Source organism: Meleagris gallopavo, chromosome 1 (assembly GCF_905368555.1).
Source record: "Meleagris gallopavo chromosome 1, MGAL_WU_HG_1.1, whole genome shotgun sequence".
Lineage (NCBI taxonomy): Eukaryota > Metazoa > Chordata > Aves > Galliformes > Phasianidae > Meleagris > Meleagris gallopavo.
Window position 1 is genome coordinate 154811015 of NC_139404.1, and position 20846 is coordinate 154831860.

At 34.2% G+C, this 20846-nt stretch overlaps 1 protein-coding gene and 1 long non-coding RNA gene across 8 annotated transcripts in view; one reads left to right on the forward strand and one right to left on the reverse strand.

The window, feature by feature from the left end:
* DACH1 (dachshund family transcription factor 1) overlaps positions 1 to 20846 on the forward strand; it is a 361366-nt gene that overhangs the window by 324421 nt on the left and 16099 nt on the right. For 4 of the 6 annotated variants that reach the window (XM_085215750.1, XM_085215751.1, XM_085215753.1 and 1 more), the window contains 2 exons: positions 921 to 1064; positions 1528 to 1596. In XM_085215750.1, coding sequence (XP_085071876.1) covers positions 921 to 1064; positions 1528 to 1596 — 213 coding nt within the window. Of the gene's footprint in view, positions 1 to 920; positions 1065 to 1527; positions 1597 to 5342; positions 5410 to 20846 lie in introns of all 6 variants that reach the window. The other 2 variants (XM_085215752.1, XM_085215755.1) reach the window with 1 other exon arrangement.
* Positions 12558 to 20846, reverse strand: part of LOC146545724 (uncharacterized) — a 112841-nt gene continuing 104552 nt past the window's right edge. For both annotated transcript variants that reach the window (XR_014880951.1, XR_014880950.1), the window contains 2 exons: positions 16072 to 16179; positions 12558 to 12695 (listed from right to left, as the gene is read on the reverse strand). This is a non-coding gene — a long non-coding RNA (uncharacterized LOC146545724). The remainder of the gene's footprint in view (positions 12696 to 16071; positions 16180 to 20846) is intronic.

Genomic DNA, 20846 nt, shown 5'->3' on the forward strand with positions numbered 1-20846 from the left:
TGATTCTTCCTAAACCAGATACAAGTGGTTACTTTGGAGAAGTAATAGTCAAGCCTAGTATCACCTAGCATTTGGTTTTGGAAATGGTACTTCTATAGTTAATGTAAAAATGATAGATTGTCTAGGAAAGGATTATCCAGGAAGATCTTACAGTAAATGAGCCTCTTACATGCATGTCTCTGAAAACCTTAAGTGTAAAAAGGGTTGGAGTTCGGTTGGGTAGATAAGGATGTGCTCTACAACTTTGTATGATTTCTTTAGAGGATCACTTCCACTTTTATTGAGTAGGAAAAAAAAAAAATGTTCACATTACTCTTTTCCACTGAGGACATAACCTGTGATATGTTCCTTCAGTCAGGGAACATACAAGTTTTATTTTAGTTGTAATTGGGAAGGAACTGTCTGGTAACATAAAAAAGAAAATCATGATGGATTTTCTTTAAAACCTATCTTGCATGATTCATTTACATCCTGTTCCTGCAACCACTTTCTTTGTAGAATATGAACAAGAAACGGGAAGAACATTTACTAAGTAAGGTTTTTCTGCACTGAATTTTTGTTACTTTCATAATATTTTCCTTTACATTTGAGAAAGCAAAGTAATAATTAGTTGGCTTGGGGATCTGGCACTGTCCAGTTGTTTCTAATATAAGGGGTTTGGATTGATTTCCAAGATTTTCCATTTTACACTTTCACAAATCTTCATCTGTTTATTAAAAAATATAGCATGGTATAGAGCAGTAGCTCTTTAAAAATCTATGTGTGAATCCAGCAAATTTCAGGTAGTTTAAATAGATAGTGTGTAATTACACAATTTATATGAACTGTTACAGTTGTATTGCTTCTTGGAACTCTTAATACGTAATTGTGTGGCCAAGTTTCAGATCTGAATTTGAGTACACTGATTTTCTTCTTTCTAGCAATAATTCAGAAAAGGTTAAAGAAGGAAAAGAAAGCAAAGAGGAAATTGCAGGAAGCACTTGAATTTGAGACTAAACGACGGGAGCAAGCAGAACAGACACTGAAACAAGCAGCTTCAACAGATAGTCTCAGAGTCCTAAATGGTAAGAAGCAAGCTTTTGCTTCTTTGTCATTAATTTTCAATTTAAGTGTCTAAAGAATCTTGTTAGTATGAAATTTATAACATGGTGGGAGGGGGAAAAAAAGGAAAATCTCTCTCCTTTGTTCAAGTGATGTCCCTCTCCTTTTTGTTTTGTTACTTTATATAGCATGTGCAAATAAATTTACTAGAGAGAATATCCCAACTAGGACTATTTTATATGATTAGCTTGAGAAGTCATTCTTTTTCCTTCTTTTTCATCCTACCTTTATGCTTGAAAAATCTATTGCTCATTAATCTCCCTAGTCTCACAAAAAATTGTTCTGGCCTCTAGTCATTGTTCAGTATTAAAAAAAAAACTGACAAAGGTTGATTGTATTGTAATTCAGCTTTAGAGTAACAGGTTGTAAAAAGGGCTATAAGAATCAAATGAAATATGTGTCAGTCTTACCTTTCTGTGCTTCTAGACTCTCTGACCCCAGAGATAGAAGCTGACCGCAGTGGGGGCAGAACAGATGCTGAAAGGACAATACAAGGTAAGAATTTGCAAAAGGCTATAAATCTAGATCTTGGTATATGAGTTTTTCCTCAGCTTTAGACTGCTATTCAAGCATGTAGCCTACCATCTGGGCCACATCAAAACAAGTTCAAACAAGGTCAAGTTCATCTTGCTTGTTTATAGGAGAGAATACATTCAGTGGTGGTAGATTTTCTTTAAATTAATAGGTCATTTCTGTTTATCTTGTGCAATTAAAGAAGAGGAATTAATTTGAAGCAATATAGGCTTGAATCTCAAATATGCTAAATGCATTTTTTGTGAGTATATATAGTTGCATTTAGGATAACTATTTTTAAAGGCTGATTTAAAACCATGTTAGCCTTTCAACTGTACAAATAGTTAATGGGTAACATTCAAGGCAAGATGAGAATTTCATAGCTAATATTCAGTGGCAGTTACTGAAAGGTGTGTTTCAGTAAGCATTAATGGTGAATAAACTGTTTATTCACTTCCTGGATTTTTCATTTACCACATCCCATTATTTACACTTTAATAAAGCAAATCTGCTGAGTAAATTTGTACATGAAATACTAAAGAGAGCCTTATTTCTTTCCCTGTGAATCTGAATGTATATATATTGCAAGCACCAAGATATTAGTAAGGAACAAATTTTTAAGATAGCATTTGTGTTATAATATCCTCTCCAGTCAACAATTCTAATTCTACCTACATGAATACTAAACAGCAGAAACAGCATTTGTTTTCAATTGTAAATGAACATGCTTTTTTATAAAGGCAAGCCTAAAATGGTTAGCACCAGTAATCACACTCAATTGCCTTTACTTTGCATTTTGAAGTCAATCATCTTAACAGTATCATTTGACATAATCTGTATGTTATTTAATCACTTTTACTGACTCCTGAAGAACTGTTACTAGTGTGCCACAAGGAGGCTGTAACAACAGAAAAAGATGTCAGTCTTTAAAGGTATTGAGCATATACAAAAGAAGAAATAAGTTCTTCTGTGGGACAAACAAAAACAGATTTAAATTGCGTGTTCTGTCTGCAAAGTTAATAGCTTAGAAGTTGAAATATGCCAGTTTGAATATTGCCTGGGAAGTAGGTACAGGTTGTGACATTGTTTGAGAATCCTGTTTCTCCTCCCACAGATTATGTGCCTAACTCAAAGCACCATTTGATACATCATTCTAGTATGAAATGCTCATTTGCTATAAACCATACATTTTGTTATTTTCTTTGGCGCACAGACAAACTTTTCTTTGGAGAAATTTCTTTGGAGGCTATTCTATTACACTGAAGTAACAGAGTTCCTTGCAAACACTAATTTATTTATCTTCAGACCATTCCTGCAAGGAAGCAAAGTTTGCAGTATTCCCATTTTAAACCTGGGAATCAGAGTCACAGGAAGACTGACGTGACAAATTGTTTTATGTGTTCACTGTGTTCAAATCACTGTTCCCATTAAATTTGGTTTCCTTTATGAGCTGAGATATTCAGAAGATGAGAACACATAATTACAAAGTATTTTGGAAGCGTATATTCTAAAGGGTTTGTCCCAAACTACAAAGGAACAGCATTTATGTTTTATAACCAAGCTATTCTCTGCTTATGCTCCTTTTGTACATTTACATTTCTGCAACAAATAAAACCAAGGTCTTAGAGACAACATTCTCAATAATGATGACTTCTCCTTGACTCATCTGTCCAAGATGTTATGAGAAAAAAAAATAATAAACCTCACAAAATAACAATGATGGTTATTTATTTAAAGACTGAACCATGATGGTCATGGTATTGGATCATACTGCAAAGGCAACCTTAGTTCTGACGTTTCCTGTCTCTTCTTTCCGTCTTAACATAGAATTTAAATAATGTTGATTTTTTTTGATGTTTTTTTTTACATTTATTTTTTATTTATTTTTCAATATATTCAGTTTAATCATTATATCAGATTTTGGAACATCTAAGTCTACCACTGGGAACTGTGTAACATGTAGATTTACAACACAGTTTGTAAATGTAGAAGTTTATTGTCTTTATGGGTCAATTTTTTTGTGGAGTGACAGTTTCTGAAATAGTTATTAACAGTAATGCTAAGTGTTAGGACTCTTTGTATTCAGTTCCACTACAGGAAGGAGGATTCCCTTTCCCTTTTCTCTGTGTCCCCAGTAGCATGTATCCTTGTTACTCCTTTACATCCGTGTCCCAGTTCCACCTTGTTTCTTTCTCCTTATTCTAATTTCAGTTTTGTCAGTGGCTGTTCTCACTTCTTCTCCCCCCTCCACTAATTTTCCATTCCCTAGGAACCCATTCTTCCATTGTTCTCTTCTGAACTAAGTTTCATGCCACCCTAATGATTTCTTCTATTGCAAAATCTTTCTCCTGTATGTGACCCTTTTTGTTGCCTTCCTCCTTTGTCCAGTGTTTTTTAGAGTCTGCACTCTATTAACATTCCCTGTTAACAGCCTTTTCTGTTTGGTAACAAGTCTTTCAGTATTTATTCCTAGTTTCTCCTGCCTCCCCATCAAGCTCTTCCTTAGTATCAGCAAGAGAAGGATTGAGAGAAAAGGAAAGACAATTTCTCTGTTGCTATTTCAATATTTAGCAGAACAATAGTTTGCAGAAACGAGGATAGACAGTTTCAGTGAAGGAACTTCATTCAGCACCAGGAAAAAGCATGCTCACTGCAGGTGGACTCTTTGGAGAATTCAGTTGCAAAACTGTACAAAATCTTTCTTCCAGTGGGTGAAATTTTTTTAACTCTCACAGGGATAACAAAGAGTATATCCTTCCAATTTTTGAAAATTTCAATTATTTCTGTACATTTTATCTAATTATGATATTTACTATACTTCTGTATGTGCAATAGAAGAATTATTCTATACAATATGCAGTATATTCTCTAATAAAGAATGTAATATTTCATTCATGCTTTCAGGTTCTGGAAAAATATGCTTACTAGGGAAGTATTCATGCCTTTCTTATTCCTTTAAAATATCTGTGTTTATATCTTCCTTTATCAAAGAATATCTGGGATAATAACAACTTTATACATAATCATGATAGATTTTTTTTAAACTTACTGTATCAAGCATGCTATTCAATTCTATAACTAAGCAAATATAGCTGCAGTGTTCAGTGGGGAAGTAAAATAATTGAAATATCAACTATAATTTCAGCATTTAAGAAAATACTAGGCAAAGACAATAGTATTTTAAAATAAAGATTTTATCTACTCTATTGTAAATAAAAGGATTCTTGTAGATTTGGATCTGTATTTAATGTTAATATTGTAATCGTCACTTTTGTTTGCAAGGAATAGGACTAATTTAAGTGTTAAAGGTAATTGTATTTATCAATAAATGGGGTATGTTCTATTTTTCATCCTGTAGTACCTTTCAATGTGTTCAAATTCACTTTTAGTTCATATAAAGCCTTGTAAACAGGAAAGACATTCAGAAAAAGGAGCTTGAAAATGAGTAGAAAGAAGCAATAACAGATATTATAGTTTTTCTAGGTTTTGTTTTGATTTGATTTTTAAATATTGGATAGCCAACATCTTGCTGGACTATCCATAAAATACTGAGAAGTAATCATAATAAATAACTCAAATGTGAGTCTAAATATACGTAGATATTTTTAACAGATGCAGATACTAAGTTATTACGAACTGGTTTAGACACTAGTTTTAAATGTTTTCTTTCTTGCTTTTGTTTAAATTTATAATAAAGCAGATTATCCTCTTCTCCATACATATTGTAGGTTCACTAGATGCCTATGCCTAGCTCCCAATCCGGTTTCCCAAGATCCCCTCATCCCACACAAAAAGGTACCATACAAAGATAATGTTTACTTTTATATACTGTTTGTTACCAGACCTCTTACTAAGCACTTAGAACAATGACATTTACTGCTGCTCTTACTTTCCTTTTTTTTCCCATTGATTCTTTTCTTCCCCATCTGCTTACCTATCATGTATTTGTTTGCCAACGTTATTTTTTTTCTTTTTTCTGTATAAATTCCACATTCATTTTTCCATGTCCTAATGATTTCCCTCCCAAATCCTATACATTTGTAATCTTTGTTCTATTTAATCACAGCTCTCTTTATGTATTGTCTAAACTCATCTAAAGAAGTTCTGCTTTACACTGTCTTCCCCTCTGATGATTTCTTTAGTGTGGTGTCTCTTTCACATTTTCTTTTTCCCAAATTCTTCCATTTTAGTGCTTTCTTCCCAAAATTGTTCTGATAAGAACTGGAAGCTTAACCAGATTCTCTGTCTCAGATTGTTGTCTTGCTTATCTTCATTTATTTCCTATTTTCTAGGGAGTGCTTCATCCAATAGCTTTTCTGCTTTCTTTCAAAATTCTTCATACCCTTATTCCAGCTTTTTCTAAAGCCAGTTCCCACAGTCTCTGCTAACAGCCTTTTCTTACCCTGCTCAGTTCCCATGAATTCTCCCACTTATTATTTCAGCGTTTTTTTTTCCCCAGGTATCTCAGGAGATCCTTTGCATTGTGTGTATTCTCTGAAGTTCTCCTGTCTATTCCAATATTTCAGTTTTTCCCTTTCTATGAACTCTTCTCTAGTGCTTTCCAAAGTTCCCTTTGTCCATCAATCAAATTTTATACACCATGTCCTTATACTCTGCAGATATACTTTGTAGCAGATTATCGGCCTTTCTCTATACTCTCTTCATCCCTTAGCAAAATGAGCTTTTAGTAAGTCCTTTCACATAGACTGTTTTTTCTCACCATTAACCTAGTTCTACATCTCTTCTGTATGCTGATATTAAGAATACAGTTAAGTATAAAGTTAAATGGCTTCAGACTACTTGTTCCTCCTGTGAAAAAGCCATTCAGTTGCCATGCACAGGAAAGTTTCCAGGACCATCTGTTCTCCTCCATTCACAGCCTTTCTCAAACTCTTTATCTCATCAGCAAACAAACAGAGATACTTGCTCCCTCCCAGGAACGACAGGTCAGGAAATAGAAATGTTTAGCAGATCCAGTAACAGAGAAAGAGAACTTCTGCAACTCAGCATACTGACTGTATGCATAGTCCTCTATTGAAATTACTCTTAAGATCAATGAAGGCTACAGATGAAGAGAAATAAATTATGATTTAATTTTGCATATGCCAGGGACCTAAAAGGCACATTTTGCTGCCTAAGTAATAGGAAAATGCTGCCCTGTAGCTGCCCTCAATGTTAATAACAATTGCTTAGATACAGCTTCAGTTATTTGTCTGAAAACCTAACCTAAATTGTTTTCTGTATTGGTTTGAGACTTGTTTAATCTATTTTTCAACAAGCAAAATCAGTGTAATAATCTAAGCAAATTATAGTCTTTGATGCTTTCTTGCAATGTTTGAAAGATAGCTATCTGAAGGGCTTCCACACTGAAAAGGAACTTTCAGTCATTCCGTAAGCCTTGTGTACACGGGTCTGATGTAAAAATCTTGACAAAAGCATGTCTAACTATGTGATTATATTTCTTGTGAGATCAAAAACTTTTATTGGAAAAAGCCATTATCAGGACTGTAAAGTCAAGCATTCCAAAATTAGGAAGTGGTAGAATTAAGGTTGTCTTCCGCATCTTTGTTCTGTCATCTTTGTATATGCATTGTGATATAATCTTTAATTATGTGATTAGATACTGTATTTTGCACAGTACTTCATTCAGTTCAGGGGATGAGAGTGGAGCTGAATAAATGGATACCTATCCAATATTTTCTTTATCTCCAGTACTCAGTGTATTCTCATGCTTTAAATAATACCTGGTGTATATACAATATTTTTGTCACTAGCCATCATGCTTTACAGAAGAGATATGGAAGATTATCTCAATTTCTTTAATATGTTAAATCTTAATTTTAAAATTTCCTAACAGTTGTATGTTTTGCTTTAGCTTTGAATAATGTCCTAGTGTTACAGGTGATCATTTCTTAGGGTTTACTTCTTTATAAGTAAACTAGAGAGTCAAAAGTTTCATTATGAAAAGATATCTGATGACCTTGTGGATATAGTAGGACTTGAACCTTTAGTTTCATAGTGATAAACCAAACAAAGCAGCCAGTAAGCTGTAATACATGATTATGAGTAGTCCACACTGCTCTAAGGAATGACCATTTTGACATGAGTGTTTTACAGACATTTTTTGAGATAAATGAAGATAGCCTTGGATTGCATTACATCCTTCCTTTCATTATTCTTGCAACACATAGTTCTTTTAACAGTGTCTCCATCAAGCTCTAGTCTGTGTTTGTGTCAGTCCTAATATCCTTGTCCAGATTTCTATTTATATCCCGTCATAATTCCAACTTCCTATCTTCCTATCCTATTCTTGAACCTAATACTCTTCTTAAGCAAGATCCAGACATCCCCAGATATCTGTCTTTATGCCTCATATACACTTGTCAAGATTTCTCCCTCAGAGAGACTTCTTTTCAGATAACTGAACATGACTTTGTTGCACTGTGCTCTGTCACGTCTTTCTTTCTGTTTTCAACCACTGGTCCTGTTCTTGTCTAGTGAATCCAAATCATGTGGTCTCTCAGCTTTGGTCTCAGCTACTGTCAGCCAACCATTTCTTGTTACTAGCTTCCTTTCACAGTGTTTTCCAGTGCCTGATTTCTGTCAATTTGTCCAACCAGTCTCAGTCACTCCCTCTAGTTCTATTTTCTCTCTTTATTTACAAGTCCACCTGCACCAGGCTTGTTGTTCTAATTTCTCTAGATCTTCAACTTTATGAGTTTGTTTTTGGACTTAAAGAAGATTAATATTGTTTACAAATTACTGATAGGAAACATATTCTGGTGCAAGACTACTTTCAAATTAGCTAATCAGTTTTCAGTATCGTCATCTCTTTCTTTTCTTGGGAGATGCGTTCTCTCTGCAGTGTATTTAAATAAAATGTCTTTTCTTTAGCCTTTTTTTCATTTATTTTGCTCATGATATCGACTATGATGGCCAATATAAGTCTATTTCTGTTTAGCCATCATCCTCTACATGTAAACCAACAATCATATGTTCTCTATAGTTTTAATGAATTAATCCCAAGAAAAGAAAAGTACCCGATTTAGAAACGTAAATAGCTCTATCTATTCTATCTATCAACTTGTAAATTCTGCATTTTGGTTTAATTGACATTTGTTCATGAGTTGTTCCATTTTTATTGCTGCTTAGTAAGTGCTATGGATTTGTTGTTACTCATTTATTATTGCATGGGACTTCTAGCAGAAAGTTGCTTGAGTTTATTAGAGAGCCAGGATTCTCAATTGGGTTTTCAGGTCATTTCAGAATGGAAGTGAATTTTTACTTTCCCAAGTGATTCCTACTTCTCTGCTGACCCAATTCAGCATTTTTTTAGCTCCCTTCAAATTATTATTTTCCCATTTTCCTTCTTCCTCTCAACCAAATGCAATCCCCTACCCTCTATCCCAGATACTACTTGTGAATATGCCAAATCTTTCTTACTACTCCACTTTGACTGGTGTGGCAACATGTGTGTATGAACTTGAGGTATGTGTCTGCTGGTTCGCTAGGTGGCTGACTAGAAGATACATGCATTCTGAGGGATCAGTGATAAGCTAGATATGCATTTTTTGCTGGACATCTTGTTGCTGCCATCATCTTGGCAGCTGAGCAAATCAAACAGTACATGATGCTTCTCAGCTGCTGATGGGCCAAACAAATGGTTTTTCAAGTTGCAAGAGACCCACAGCCCACCTGTTGTGAAGGCCTGCTGTAAAGGTTGAACATTTCAGCAGGGAAAAGTAGTCAGGAGCTGGAAACAAAGCTGTCAGAAGTCTGGAACGCAAAGAGTTTTTTTTTTTTTTTTTTCCTAGATATATTGAATAACTGCCCAAGGAAACATCTGCTATTTAGTTAGGCTGTTTATGGAAACAAACAACTGACTATTCTAGATCCATAGAAATGTTAAAAGGTTCAATAACACAGCAGTGACAAACCAGTGGACTTTTTTTTTTAAAAAGAACTTTTCTGTGAAAGTCATTCTTGGTCTTCAGACCACTGAGGCTGCTATTTCATTAGGCCACATTTTAAAAATTTGTCTAATAATTTCCATTTATTCTATTAAGGAAAACTCAGAAAGGAGTATTTTTCAGCCTAGAATTAAACAGCAAGAAGGTTTGTCTATATTTATGAAATATCACCATTTTGCGAGAATGTATCAGTCATCAGCATCATCATCAGCAATCTAACAGAGATCTGCTTTTTTAAGTCAGGTTTCTTCCTTCAGCTTTCTATTCTTAAGATTCTGAAGTTCAGTAAAACAGCCACTTCCAGTATCTCTATAGCTTTGGTTATGCCTGCATTCACAAGAGAGGAATTTTATAGCACTTCTAGGTAAGAGTAGTGAGCTGAGCTCTCAAAGAAGTGTGAAAAAGAAAACAGAATGGAGCAAAACTGTCACAGTGACCTACTAGGAAGTGATGTCTGCTGTCTTTTTATTGATCTTTCTCTGCATGCCAGAGTTTGTCAAACAAATTGATGTACTGGTTAAAATGTATGCATGTGCAGTATTTAATTTTAGAAGCTGAAGGATAGAGTGCTTTCTGCAGTGCTCTTCTCTTTTGTCTTATGCTCACAAAAAGATATTTTCAGATCTAGTGGGGTGGGAGCTGTTAGAAATTCACTGAATATCCCTCAGAGACATTAAATGGAGCTGCTTTATTAAATCTATTTGATGAGCCCACCCTATTCTATTTTATTTTTGCTCAGTCTTCCTAAAATATTTGTTTGTTAAACATTGTTCTTGCATGCAGTCATGCACACTTACAATGCTTCATTTTACATCTGATTAGTGCCTTAAACTTTAGTAGCTTTTTGACTGCAGAGTGTAGCTCCTTGTATTAACATCAGGGTCATGCACTTATTATTCATCTGTGCAATGCTATGCTCTTCAATGAAATTATATACATAATAATAAATAACAACATTAATCTGTGTGTACCACCTTGAATTTCATTACTTTTGCAGAGTGAATATCTCTGCAAATAACTGCTTTATTTTTTGTACATTTCAGAAAGTGCTGGGCTCTCTCCCTGTACTCAATATATTTCATTTTATTTTCCCAGAGAAGAATAAGCTTTGCTAGCTTTACAAGCTTAATGTCTTAAAGAACATTTTTTCCTGATTTTTTTTTTTTTTGTTTTATTTGGCAAACAATGAAGTACAGTTCAGATTTTAAACATAGATTGTATGATAGACATTTACAACATCTCTAGCTGTTTGTTTCCCTTTTATAGTTTACATCTGAATACTCACTGAGGAAGTGTTCAATGAAGATTTATTTTGCTTCATATTTCCATGACCATGAATAAATACTGAAATGATTTTACAATGCATGGAAACCAAACAGTAGTAAGCATATTCTCTATCCCTCTGTTTAGAAGTTCAGTGCTTTGGCAGGTTTTCAACCCAAGCTAATCAATTAAAGACAACATTGATTAACTTAAACAGAAGGTGGTATTGATTGCAGGCAGTAACCTATAAATAGACAACTGTTTCATAGTGTTCATAGGTCATTGTTAGCTACACCTTTAAAGTTCGAGCTATACAATACTGTTATTTATCGCCAAAAAGGCAAAGAGAGAGCACAGAGTTAATAAAAAGTTACATGTATGTTGCAAAACATTCTTGTAGAGCCCCCTCATTTAACGCACACATAAACTTTTCCACATTTTCTTTGAAATAGCTATCTTTTGCAATTTACATATCATTTTATAGATGTGTATATACAAAGGTACCAGAAATCAAATAAATATATTCATGGCTTTTCTACTGAGATAAATGATTAATCAATCAGAGGCTTTCCTCCAACGTGGTACTCTAGTGCACTTTTTAAGAAGCTATGTGTAAAATTAATTAAAAAGCAAGAACAGAGTGAAGTGGAAAAATTCAGAACAATAAGGATATTAAGTAAAACACAGTGACAAAAAAAAACTATAAGATTGTAGAACTGACTTATTTTATTTTCACTAATTTCTTACTCCCTCTCTGGTCCAATTTCATGTTATTTAAAGGTAAGATGGATGAATTCTTACCTAACACATAGGCTAGTGATGTCATCCCAGTTGTCTTGCTATCTAGGAATGTTGGACACTGCAAGCTGCCATCCGATTTATGTTCCCTTCATCCTCACTTTCAGAAATCAACAGAAACCTGAGCAGACTAGTAAAATATACATTTCTAACATAGTCTCTTCAGCTGATATCACATTTTTCCCTTCTTAAGAAAGAACTAAAATACATTTTATAAACTAAGGTGAAAAACTGATTTAGAAAATTAAACATCATTTCAGTGAAATTGTGTTTCTATAGACTATCATAAAACAGATGAAAACAAAGTGCATTTCTAATTTATTCACAATGGAACTATAAACCCATTTATTTTAGAGCTAGATTTGGTGAGTGTAAACTTTGTCAGTGTTTGCCTCTTCACAGTGTAGAGGGCTGACCCTTTTTCTCTCTTTTCCTTTTTTTTTCCCTCAGCCATGTTTACTACTTTTTAGACCACTGAAGGAAAGTGGCATTATGTCAGCTGTAATGTATGTCATAGAGATTGTTTCTTGGCATTTGGTTTTTAAACTGCCATAGAGATCAAAAAAACACCTCTTGTTTGTGTATCATCCACTTATGAAAGAACTACTCCTGTCAAAAGTAGCAGTGCATTCTTTTATGAATTCATTAAGACCAACAGACTTCAACAGACCTCAACAGACCTCAAAACTTCTAGGTTTGAGATTTTTCTAATAGTTGTGCTTTCCTTGTCGTGACTTTTCATGCAAAGCAAAAATGGGATGATCCCTATGTCAAAATAACAGCAATAATGTTCAGTTCTACTAAAAGGAATGTGCTTCAGAAAGCTACTAGCACGAATTAGTAGTCAGTAAGTTAACTTCATTCTCTTAAAACACATAAGAATAAATCTTTAGACAAGGAGATCCAATTCTTCTTCCTGAAAGGTACTGCAGCTTTGGTAGGTAAAAAGAAACATCAAATCTGGATTCGATTTCAAATCTTGAATTTAAATTAAATCAGATTTAAAACGACTATCCGGTTCAGTGTCTGTTTTTCACTGTTAAACACCACCTGTATTGAAAGAAGAAGAAAAATTTTTAGCAAGCCATGTGGTAGAAGGCTTTTAATCTACCAAGGAAAGTCATCATCAATTTTCCACTTCATTCTTACTAGTCTGAAGCTCTGAAAAAAGATATTCATAGAGAAGATAAGATACCCTTATCTTAATATTAAATCCTAGACAGTTTAAAAAATGATTCAATCAGATGACTAATGCCATTTGAGATTCCTCAGGGCATCTGAGACATCCACACAGGGTTAATCAGATCTGCTAAAGATCCAGTACTGCCTGGAGCATCAACTGGAAGATACACAGAATTCTCAGGTCATACCAGATGTTGAATCAAGACTTTTTGGCTTGTTTAGAACACCTCTAAACATATTATATTCATGATTTGAGTGATATACAATGCAATTTGCTTACTCCTCGTGTTACTATTGAAAAGATACTTATTATGGTGCTGTTTTCAAAAGGACTCTTCTTCCAACACTTTTACTGGAAATATATGAATATTCGTGGCATAATTTCTCTATATCTTTTTATCTGTTGACTAGTTTGTACAACGACTGCTTCAAAAGTAATGCCTCCTATTTTATTAAGTTGATCCGCAATGTCAGAAGCGTGTGTTGGTGGTATGGCAAATAGAGGTAGAACCTTCCCGCCATTATTCCAGTATATTAAATTTTGTTGCTATGCGACCGATGGAAGCAGAGGGCAGTCTGACAAAATGGCGCCTGACATGGAAGTGTGTATGAAGCAAAGGGGTGTCACTGAATTCCTCCATGTGGAAAAAATTGCATCCATTGGCATTCTGAGCTTTCTGAACACTTTCTGAATGTTGATGGAGGACAAACAGTGGATATGAACACAGTGAGGCGGTAGGTGGTGCTTTTCAGCAGTGGTAAAAGCAATGTGAAAGACAAGCCACATTACAAACAGCCATACACAGCTGTTGCACCATGAATTGAAATGCGTCTTGATCAGCTCATCGGCATGAATCAGCGAATTACAAGCAAGGGACTGTATTTGGAGCTGAATATTGGCTTCAGTATGTTGGAAATTATGGTGGCAACATTGCAATACGACAAAGTTTATTTCAGGTGAGTCTCACAAATGCTCACACAGAATAAGAAAGAAGACTTTCGGTCAGGACCTGCTGAACCAACACAAGGCTGAAGGAGACAATTTCCTGGATCACATCATTACCAGTGATGAGATGTTGTGTCACCACTATGAGTCAGAGTCAAAATGGCAGTTGCAACTGGAGTGGCAACATGTGAATTCCCCATGGAAGAAAACATTCAAGACTCAGCACTCAACAGGTAATGTGATGTGCATGGTCTTTTTGAATAGAAAAGAGGTGATCCTTCTGGATTTCCAGGAACTTACACAAACATCAACTCTGACTGCTGCATTGCTATGCTGACTGAACTAGGGGCTCAAACTTCCTACCTAACTCAGGCCAGAGAAGAAGACACCCATTCTCTTGCAACACAATAACACCAGGTCCCATGCCAGTTTGAAGACTGTGAAGCACATTTCCAGTCTTGACTGGATTGTTCTACTATACATCCATTGTATAGTCTAGATCTGGTACCTTCTGTTTTCTATCTTTTCAGACCAGTGAAAGATGGACTGCATGGGCAACATTTGCCTACCAATGGTACTATCATAGCAGTTGTGAAACAGTCAGTCATCTCTGTTGGTGCAGACTTTTATGAGTGTAGAATGCAGGCTCTGGTTCATTGCTGGTGAAAATGCATGGCTGTGTTGAAAGATAGTGTCTTGTGAATTTACTCCATCAAATAGTGTTATTGTCCATTTCGTAGCTGTTGTGGAAATGAAAAGGAGGCATTACTTTTTGAGCAACCTACATAAAACAGGAGGCATTACTTTCAAAGCAGCCAGTATATAATGTTTCTACATGGATACATGTTATAGTGAACAGAATTACCATTTCTTTTCAATAATTATTGCAGTTTGCAGATTTGTGGTCTGTCTCCAATAAATTGTTTTTAGCTATGTTAGGAGTAACTGGAAAGTTAGTAGAAATCTTATTTTTTTAATATCTGAACAACTTCGCAATCTTTAATTTATTTAATTTTCACAACAGAAAATATTCCTGTGATGCAGAACAAAGCAATTATAGAGTGGCTAAGGATCTTGATCAAAGCTATGTCAGAAATGTGTGGTAGGTCAGGGACTGAATTTAAATATTGCATGAGCTTAAATTTTCATTCTGCCTTTCATTTTTTTGCCTTCCCTTTTATATCTTCATTTATACTATGTCACTATATGGACATACGCAAAACTAGAATGAATTTACCAGCTTGAATATTGATCGTGGAATTTATGTTCCACGACTTCATGGTAACAGAACTCAAGTAACATGTAATTCATGCTTGTTCTACACATTCTCAGGTCAATGGCTGGATTCTGAATATCAGAGTAATGACATAGTACACGTGATATAAGTTTTGTTAGATCTCTTCTTTGTTAGTCATAGCTTTGAAATGCAGTGACAACATATGTTGCCTAGTATTATTTAATTCTTTTTTAAAAATTTTACATAATTACTCCTTACGTAGTCATCTAGACTTGTGTGTTCTGTTGTCAGCAAAAAGACCTGATATAAACTCTAGATTCTGTTACTTCTAACTAAGTATCATAACCAGTTTAGTTAAATAATGTTAATAATGATATTTAAAGTATTTGAACCTAGAGTAAATTAATGAGGAATGGGTTATTTATCAAGGTTTTGCCAAATACCTAACCCAAACTGCTGCTAAATTTCTTTCTTCAACTTCCTGCTTTTCAGACAGGCCCAATACTCTGCTATACACCATACAAAGAAGAGAAGATAAACCAGTATCAGCTTTCTGTATGTCAGGAGCTAAGTGCTAAGCATGCATGCATTAATACATGCTTTCCTTTTGAAATTTTGGTCAAATCAGTAAGATATAGCATTTAATTAAAATTGAGTCCTCAAATACAAAGCTGTCTTCATATATGCTATGACAACAACAAGAGCAAGGGTATTTTTAGTTATTTACGAATATTCGGTTTTCAGTTATTTTCTTACATAAGATAAATACCTCTAACATCAATAATGGTGCAATAATATTAATGAAATCTTTTGATGTGATCATCCACACTCATCCTAGACAACCTACTGTGTTCTTGAAATTACTGTCCTCATTCCTGACTAATTAAATCAAAAATTAATAAAGAAATATAGCTAATGTCATTTCCCATAATGCTTCACACAAATATTTTGAGTGAGGTGGTGACTATGGTATGTTAATGATCGTGATGTTAAATTATTTTTTTGAATGATGTGGGAAGTTACGTGTGTTCCTGATCACAATCCTGATTCAGTTACCTTACCTTTCCGGATCTCAGGTCTTGCTGTCAGACTCTTGTATAAAATCAGATTTCAAGCCTGAAGGGTCGTAATGAGTTAGTTAGGTGAACATTGTATGAGAGTCTTCTTAACTGTGAAGAGAAATAGGGGAAAAAATCAAACTAGCTAACTGAAACGAATAAAAAAACCCCACAACACTCTGTAAGGATCTCCACTTTGTGAGATTTTGATAAAGAGTAATGTGCAAAGTGAAGGGTAAGGCAAAGCCTTTCAACTACTGTGTTTCCAGTTGTTAAAAGGGAAGAGCCAGTGAAAGAACTTCAGAACGAGTGACAATTCAAAGGAGCAGTCTAGGAAATATTTTTGCCATATGATTTTGTTTATACAACATAGACAGAAGTAAGCTCTAGCAGACAAGACATAAGGAGAAACAGAATATGAATTTGTAGCTAGTGAGGACAAGAAGTGAATGGCAGAGACTTTTTATGAGAAGAATTTTAGACACTAGATTGTAATGAAGAGTCAGAAGTAGCAAACAAGCAAGATGCCTTGATTCTGAACTTCAACTTACAGACCAGATGAAAAGAGTGATTCATAGCAACTAAGAGTCATGCTGACAAATAGGAGAAGGATTCTGAAGGGGTGCAGGATTACCAGCTCTGTTTTTGCAACCATGGATAGTCGTAGGACCTAAGCATTCATGCAGAGTATCAAGAAAACAGGAAGAGGGTTAAGAGGAAAAATAGAATAGAACTGGAGTACAAAGAACCTATGTCTATTTTCAACATAGATATGGTAGCTGAATTTCTGTTTGTGGATTAGGTTACTGAGATATGAAGCTCAGAGAGAGAGAGACAATGGGAGGAAGATCTCAGCCCTGAGAAACTAAAACAGTAAGTTGAAGTAGAATCCAAAAAGATCAAACAGAATGAGATTAATCAGGTGATGGAAAATAAGATCCTGACAATGAGAGAGGAGTGAATATCAAAAACTTATTTCAAAGGCTAGCCAAGAAAAGCCCAGGAAGTCGACTGTGGAGTTGTAAGACATGGATAATTGCAAGATTTGACTAGAAAAAAGTCATTGAAGACAGCCACATTTAACAAAAGTCTACAAACAAACTGACTGCCAACAAAACTGATGGTCAAGGGAAAAGGTGCTCCCCACTATTTTGGAAGTGTTATGGTCATTTAACCATGTGTTTAATGAGCACTTACATATCTACCAAGCTAAGAGCATGATAGTAGTTTATTCACACTGTTGAAGAGTAAATGACTCTTCATTCAGATAGGACAGTTTCAAGGGTCTGAACTTCAAGGTAGAGGCCTCCAATACATTTCCTTGAAGACAGGATATACTTACACAGAATTACCTACTAAACTGTGACTTCTAGAAATTTTCTTAGACATTTTCACTTAACTTCTGTGAAGGCTGTGCTTTAGAATTTTCTTACTGACAATAATCCTGTATAAAAAAAATACGAAGATAGGCATGGCCACAAACATATTCTCCCTTCTTAAATTTAATGAAAAAAATCTCAATTTCAGTCAGGTGCTGCAGATTTGGTACCTAACTGTAAGAAGAAATAAGTTAAATCATTGCAATTTATTATCTGACTTGAGATACAACATATGTACACAAGAAAACTCTGACTGAAGGGATTTGCCTTCAGTTTGAATGTGGTAGATGGCTGGAAGGCATACCACTTATTGATGAATTGAGTTCATGTATTGAGCATGCCACATAATGTTACTTTTAATTCTGCAACAAGCTACAGAATATAGAGTATAGGTGTTCTTAGCCTTCTGAAGGTCTCTTTCTGTGAAAAGTGCAGGTGATTTGTTTGCTCTAAGTGTTAAGAATGAGAGTAACAAAAAATATACCTCTGTATACTTTTTCCAACACATGCATGTATAGTCACTTCATGTAAAAAGAAAATTTATGCTTTTGTATTTGGAGAGGATGTCATAAACTCTTTTGATAGAGCAATTTTTTGCTGTAGAAGCTTAAGTTACAGTATATATACTGTATATATGGATATTATATATTATAAAATATTTAAATGTATAAATATATTGTAATCAAAGTATCAATTTAGCACCTTTTGTTAAAAGCTTGGTTGTATTTATAATTTCATATTTTGTTAGGAAGAAAACAGTTAAGAAGTCTAAGGATCTCTAATGCTCTCTGAAAGCTCAATAGGTTTTAGATAAAAGAATCAGGTTCGTAATTTGTTTTTCTTTAATAAAAAGATAAAAATAAATGCTCCTACCATACAAACTACAAAGGTGAAAAAATGCTGTATCTAGCATTGTTCTACCTCCTGTGGCTAGGGACAGAATGCAGACATGCCACAATAATGTTTTTTATTTCTACTGTTCAAACCATATTAATGAGAACATCATTTTGGAGAACTAATTATTTCTATTTGTCTTGTGTCACACTTTCTAATTCCCCTATATTAGCACAGCCAAAGCAAATTAATTGCTTTTCCAGCAGTTGAACCTTGTCCAAGAATGAGCTCACATTCCCTTCCAGTTTTGCAGTTTCTAGGAGTGCATTGTGTCAAAATTTTCTCTTGATACTAAACACAGCCCAGAGAATATCTTTACAGATTTCTGTTGTTGCTCACTTGATGAAATTTATAAGTTTAAGTGACCCACTAGGAAAGATAAAGTTCTTAGCTGCAAGATTATACATCAAAACAGTTAAAGTGAAATTAAAATTAAATGAATGAATCTCAGTGAAGCAAAAAAAGCAGTAATTAATGGTTCCCTTAATTGTCTTCATAAAATATTTGCATGGGTCTAATTTGCATAATTTGCATGTATTAATTAATCTTTCAAAGGAATTTTGTGCTGAGAGAAGCCAAAAAATCTCTTTGTTTTATTTAACATCTAATGAAATATTTATCTTCGTTAATGAACTTCTCATCTTCATTAAAATAAAAATTGCACAAGTTTGTATGTTTTAAATGTTTTTATAATTGAAGTATACAAAAAATCTCCTTAGACCTACAATATCTGAAAAATAAATACATTATTACACATTCCACATCATTGTAATACCAGGAACTTTTAAAATTTCCAATTTACAAAAAGTTTTCAAAGAGTTTTAAATTACTTCAATTACATGTAATATCTGTTAGATTTTTTTATTTATTTTACCAGTAGAGACAAGCCTTTTGGCGCTCCTGTCATTGTCACCCTGTGATAGATAACAGCTTTTATTGAACCAATTTTAGGCATAGAAAAAAAGAGACAAGTACTGCAGGAGCTTATACATGATATGTGTCCATTTTATGCTATACTAGACTAACAGTTGAGGAAAAATAGTTTGTGAGTTACTATCTGACACTTAATGACTGAGAACAGAATAAGACTGATGACAGTTACAGCTACAAAGGACGGTAGTTGCAGAGGATGTAGTTAGGTGGCAGTTTGCAGATACCAGAAATTCTGAGAGTGTCCAAAATAGTTAGCTATTCAGAAAGAGAGTACATAGTCAGAAAACAAACAAACAAAAAAAAAGTTTTATGCAAAATTTGAGTATAGAAGTGTAAGGAAATGTAAAGAAATAAAACACATTGCAGAAAACTCTTTATGTTAAAAAAAAAAGTTTTTAGGAACAAAGCTGAAGACTGCTACTTAAAGAGGGAGCCATCAAGAATGTCAAGATAATGTATCAGCTACTTAATATTGTTGGGAATTATAGCTGTGATGAAAGAATATTAAAGTAGGGTTAAAATAAGTAGGATTCTATACAAAATTTTAACACTGTACAGAATAGGATTTGTGAATTTGAATTTCTCTTTTTTCAAGGATAAGTACAATATTATTGGAGTAATAAAAGTATACTTGAAGTAGGGAAATGTTTAGGGATTTAGAATACATAGAAATTATATTTACACAATAAAACAGTGCAGTGGGATTTGTACTCATTTTCAGTATGCTTGCATATGCTTAAATACTTACAAAGAGAGTTTATAAACACATTAATGTTTCTGAATTAATTTTAGATGTGCAATACTTTTGAAAGCCAACCCAGCAGAGATGGAAAAGCAGGAGCTGTTTAAGCATGCTATACACAACAGCACTACTTGTACAAAAGAAGTTAAAAAAAAAAAAAAAAAGGAGGTTTAAGTTACTGAAACTTATAAAACTCATGTTTTACTTCATTATCCTAGCTTTTTTCAATTGATAAGATACATGGAATTTAGCAGATGCCATAGACGCACTATAGATACTGCTATGTATTAAGAAGGTGTGAAACTTGTGAAATAGCTGTTGAGACAACACAACTATCTATAAAATTTCCAAGCAGTATCAGTGGGATGAATATGTTTCACATTTGTGGGGTAGGTGACTTTATATGAGTTTGTTGGCTGCACTCCTGTTAGAGTCAGTGAAAAGTAATAGACATATTTCTGCCTTTGAATTAAATGAATCATGTCTTACAAGTCACTTCCTTGAATACAATGGGAATCTAAAGAAGAATCTCAAACGTAGCTGTCTGTATTGCTGTTGGAAGTTATTGGAAGTTGGAAGTTACTGTGATGAATCTCCTCGGTTGTTTATTTTCCTTTTTGTTTGCCTCAGAATGCCAGCATTGCTTGTGATAGTAAACAGACCATAAGCAGATGAATTTCAGTTTTTGTAACTGACAGTGTTGAGAGTGAGTAATTGTGCAACACTTCTGGAACAATACCAGTTCCTGATAATTTCTGCTATAATCATCTGCTTGATGTAGTTCTGTAATATTACAATACTCTTGATTACAGTTCTGAAAGTTGTACAAA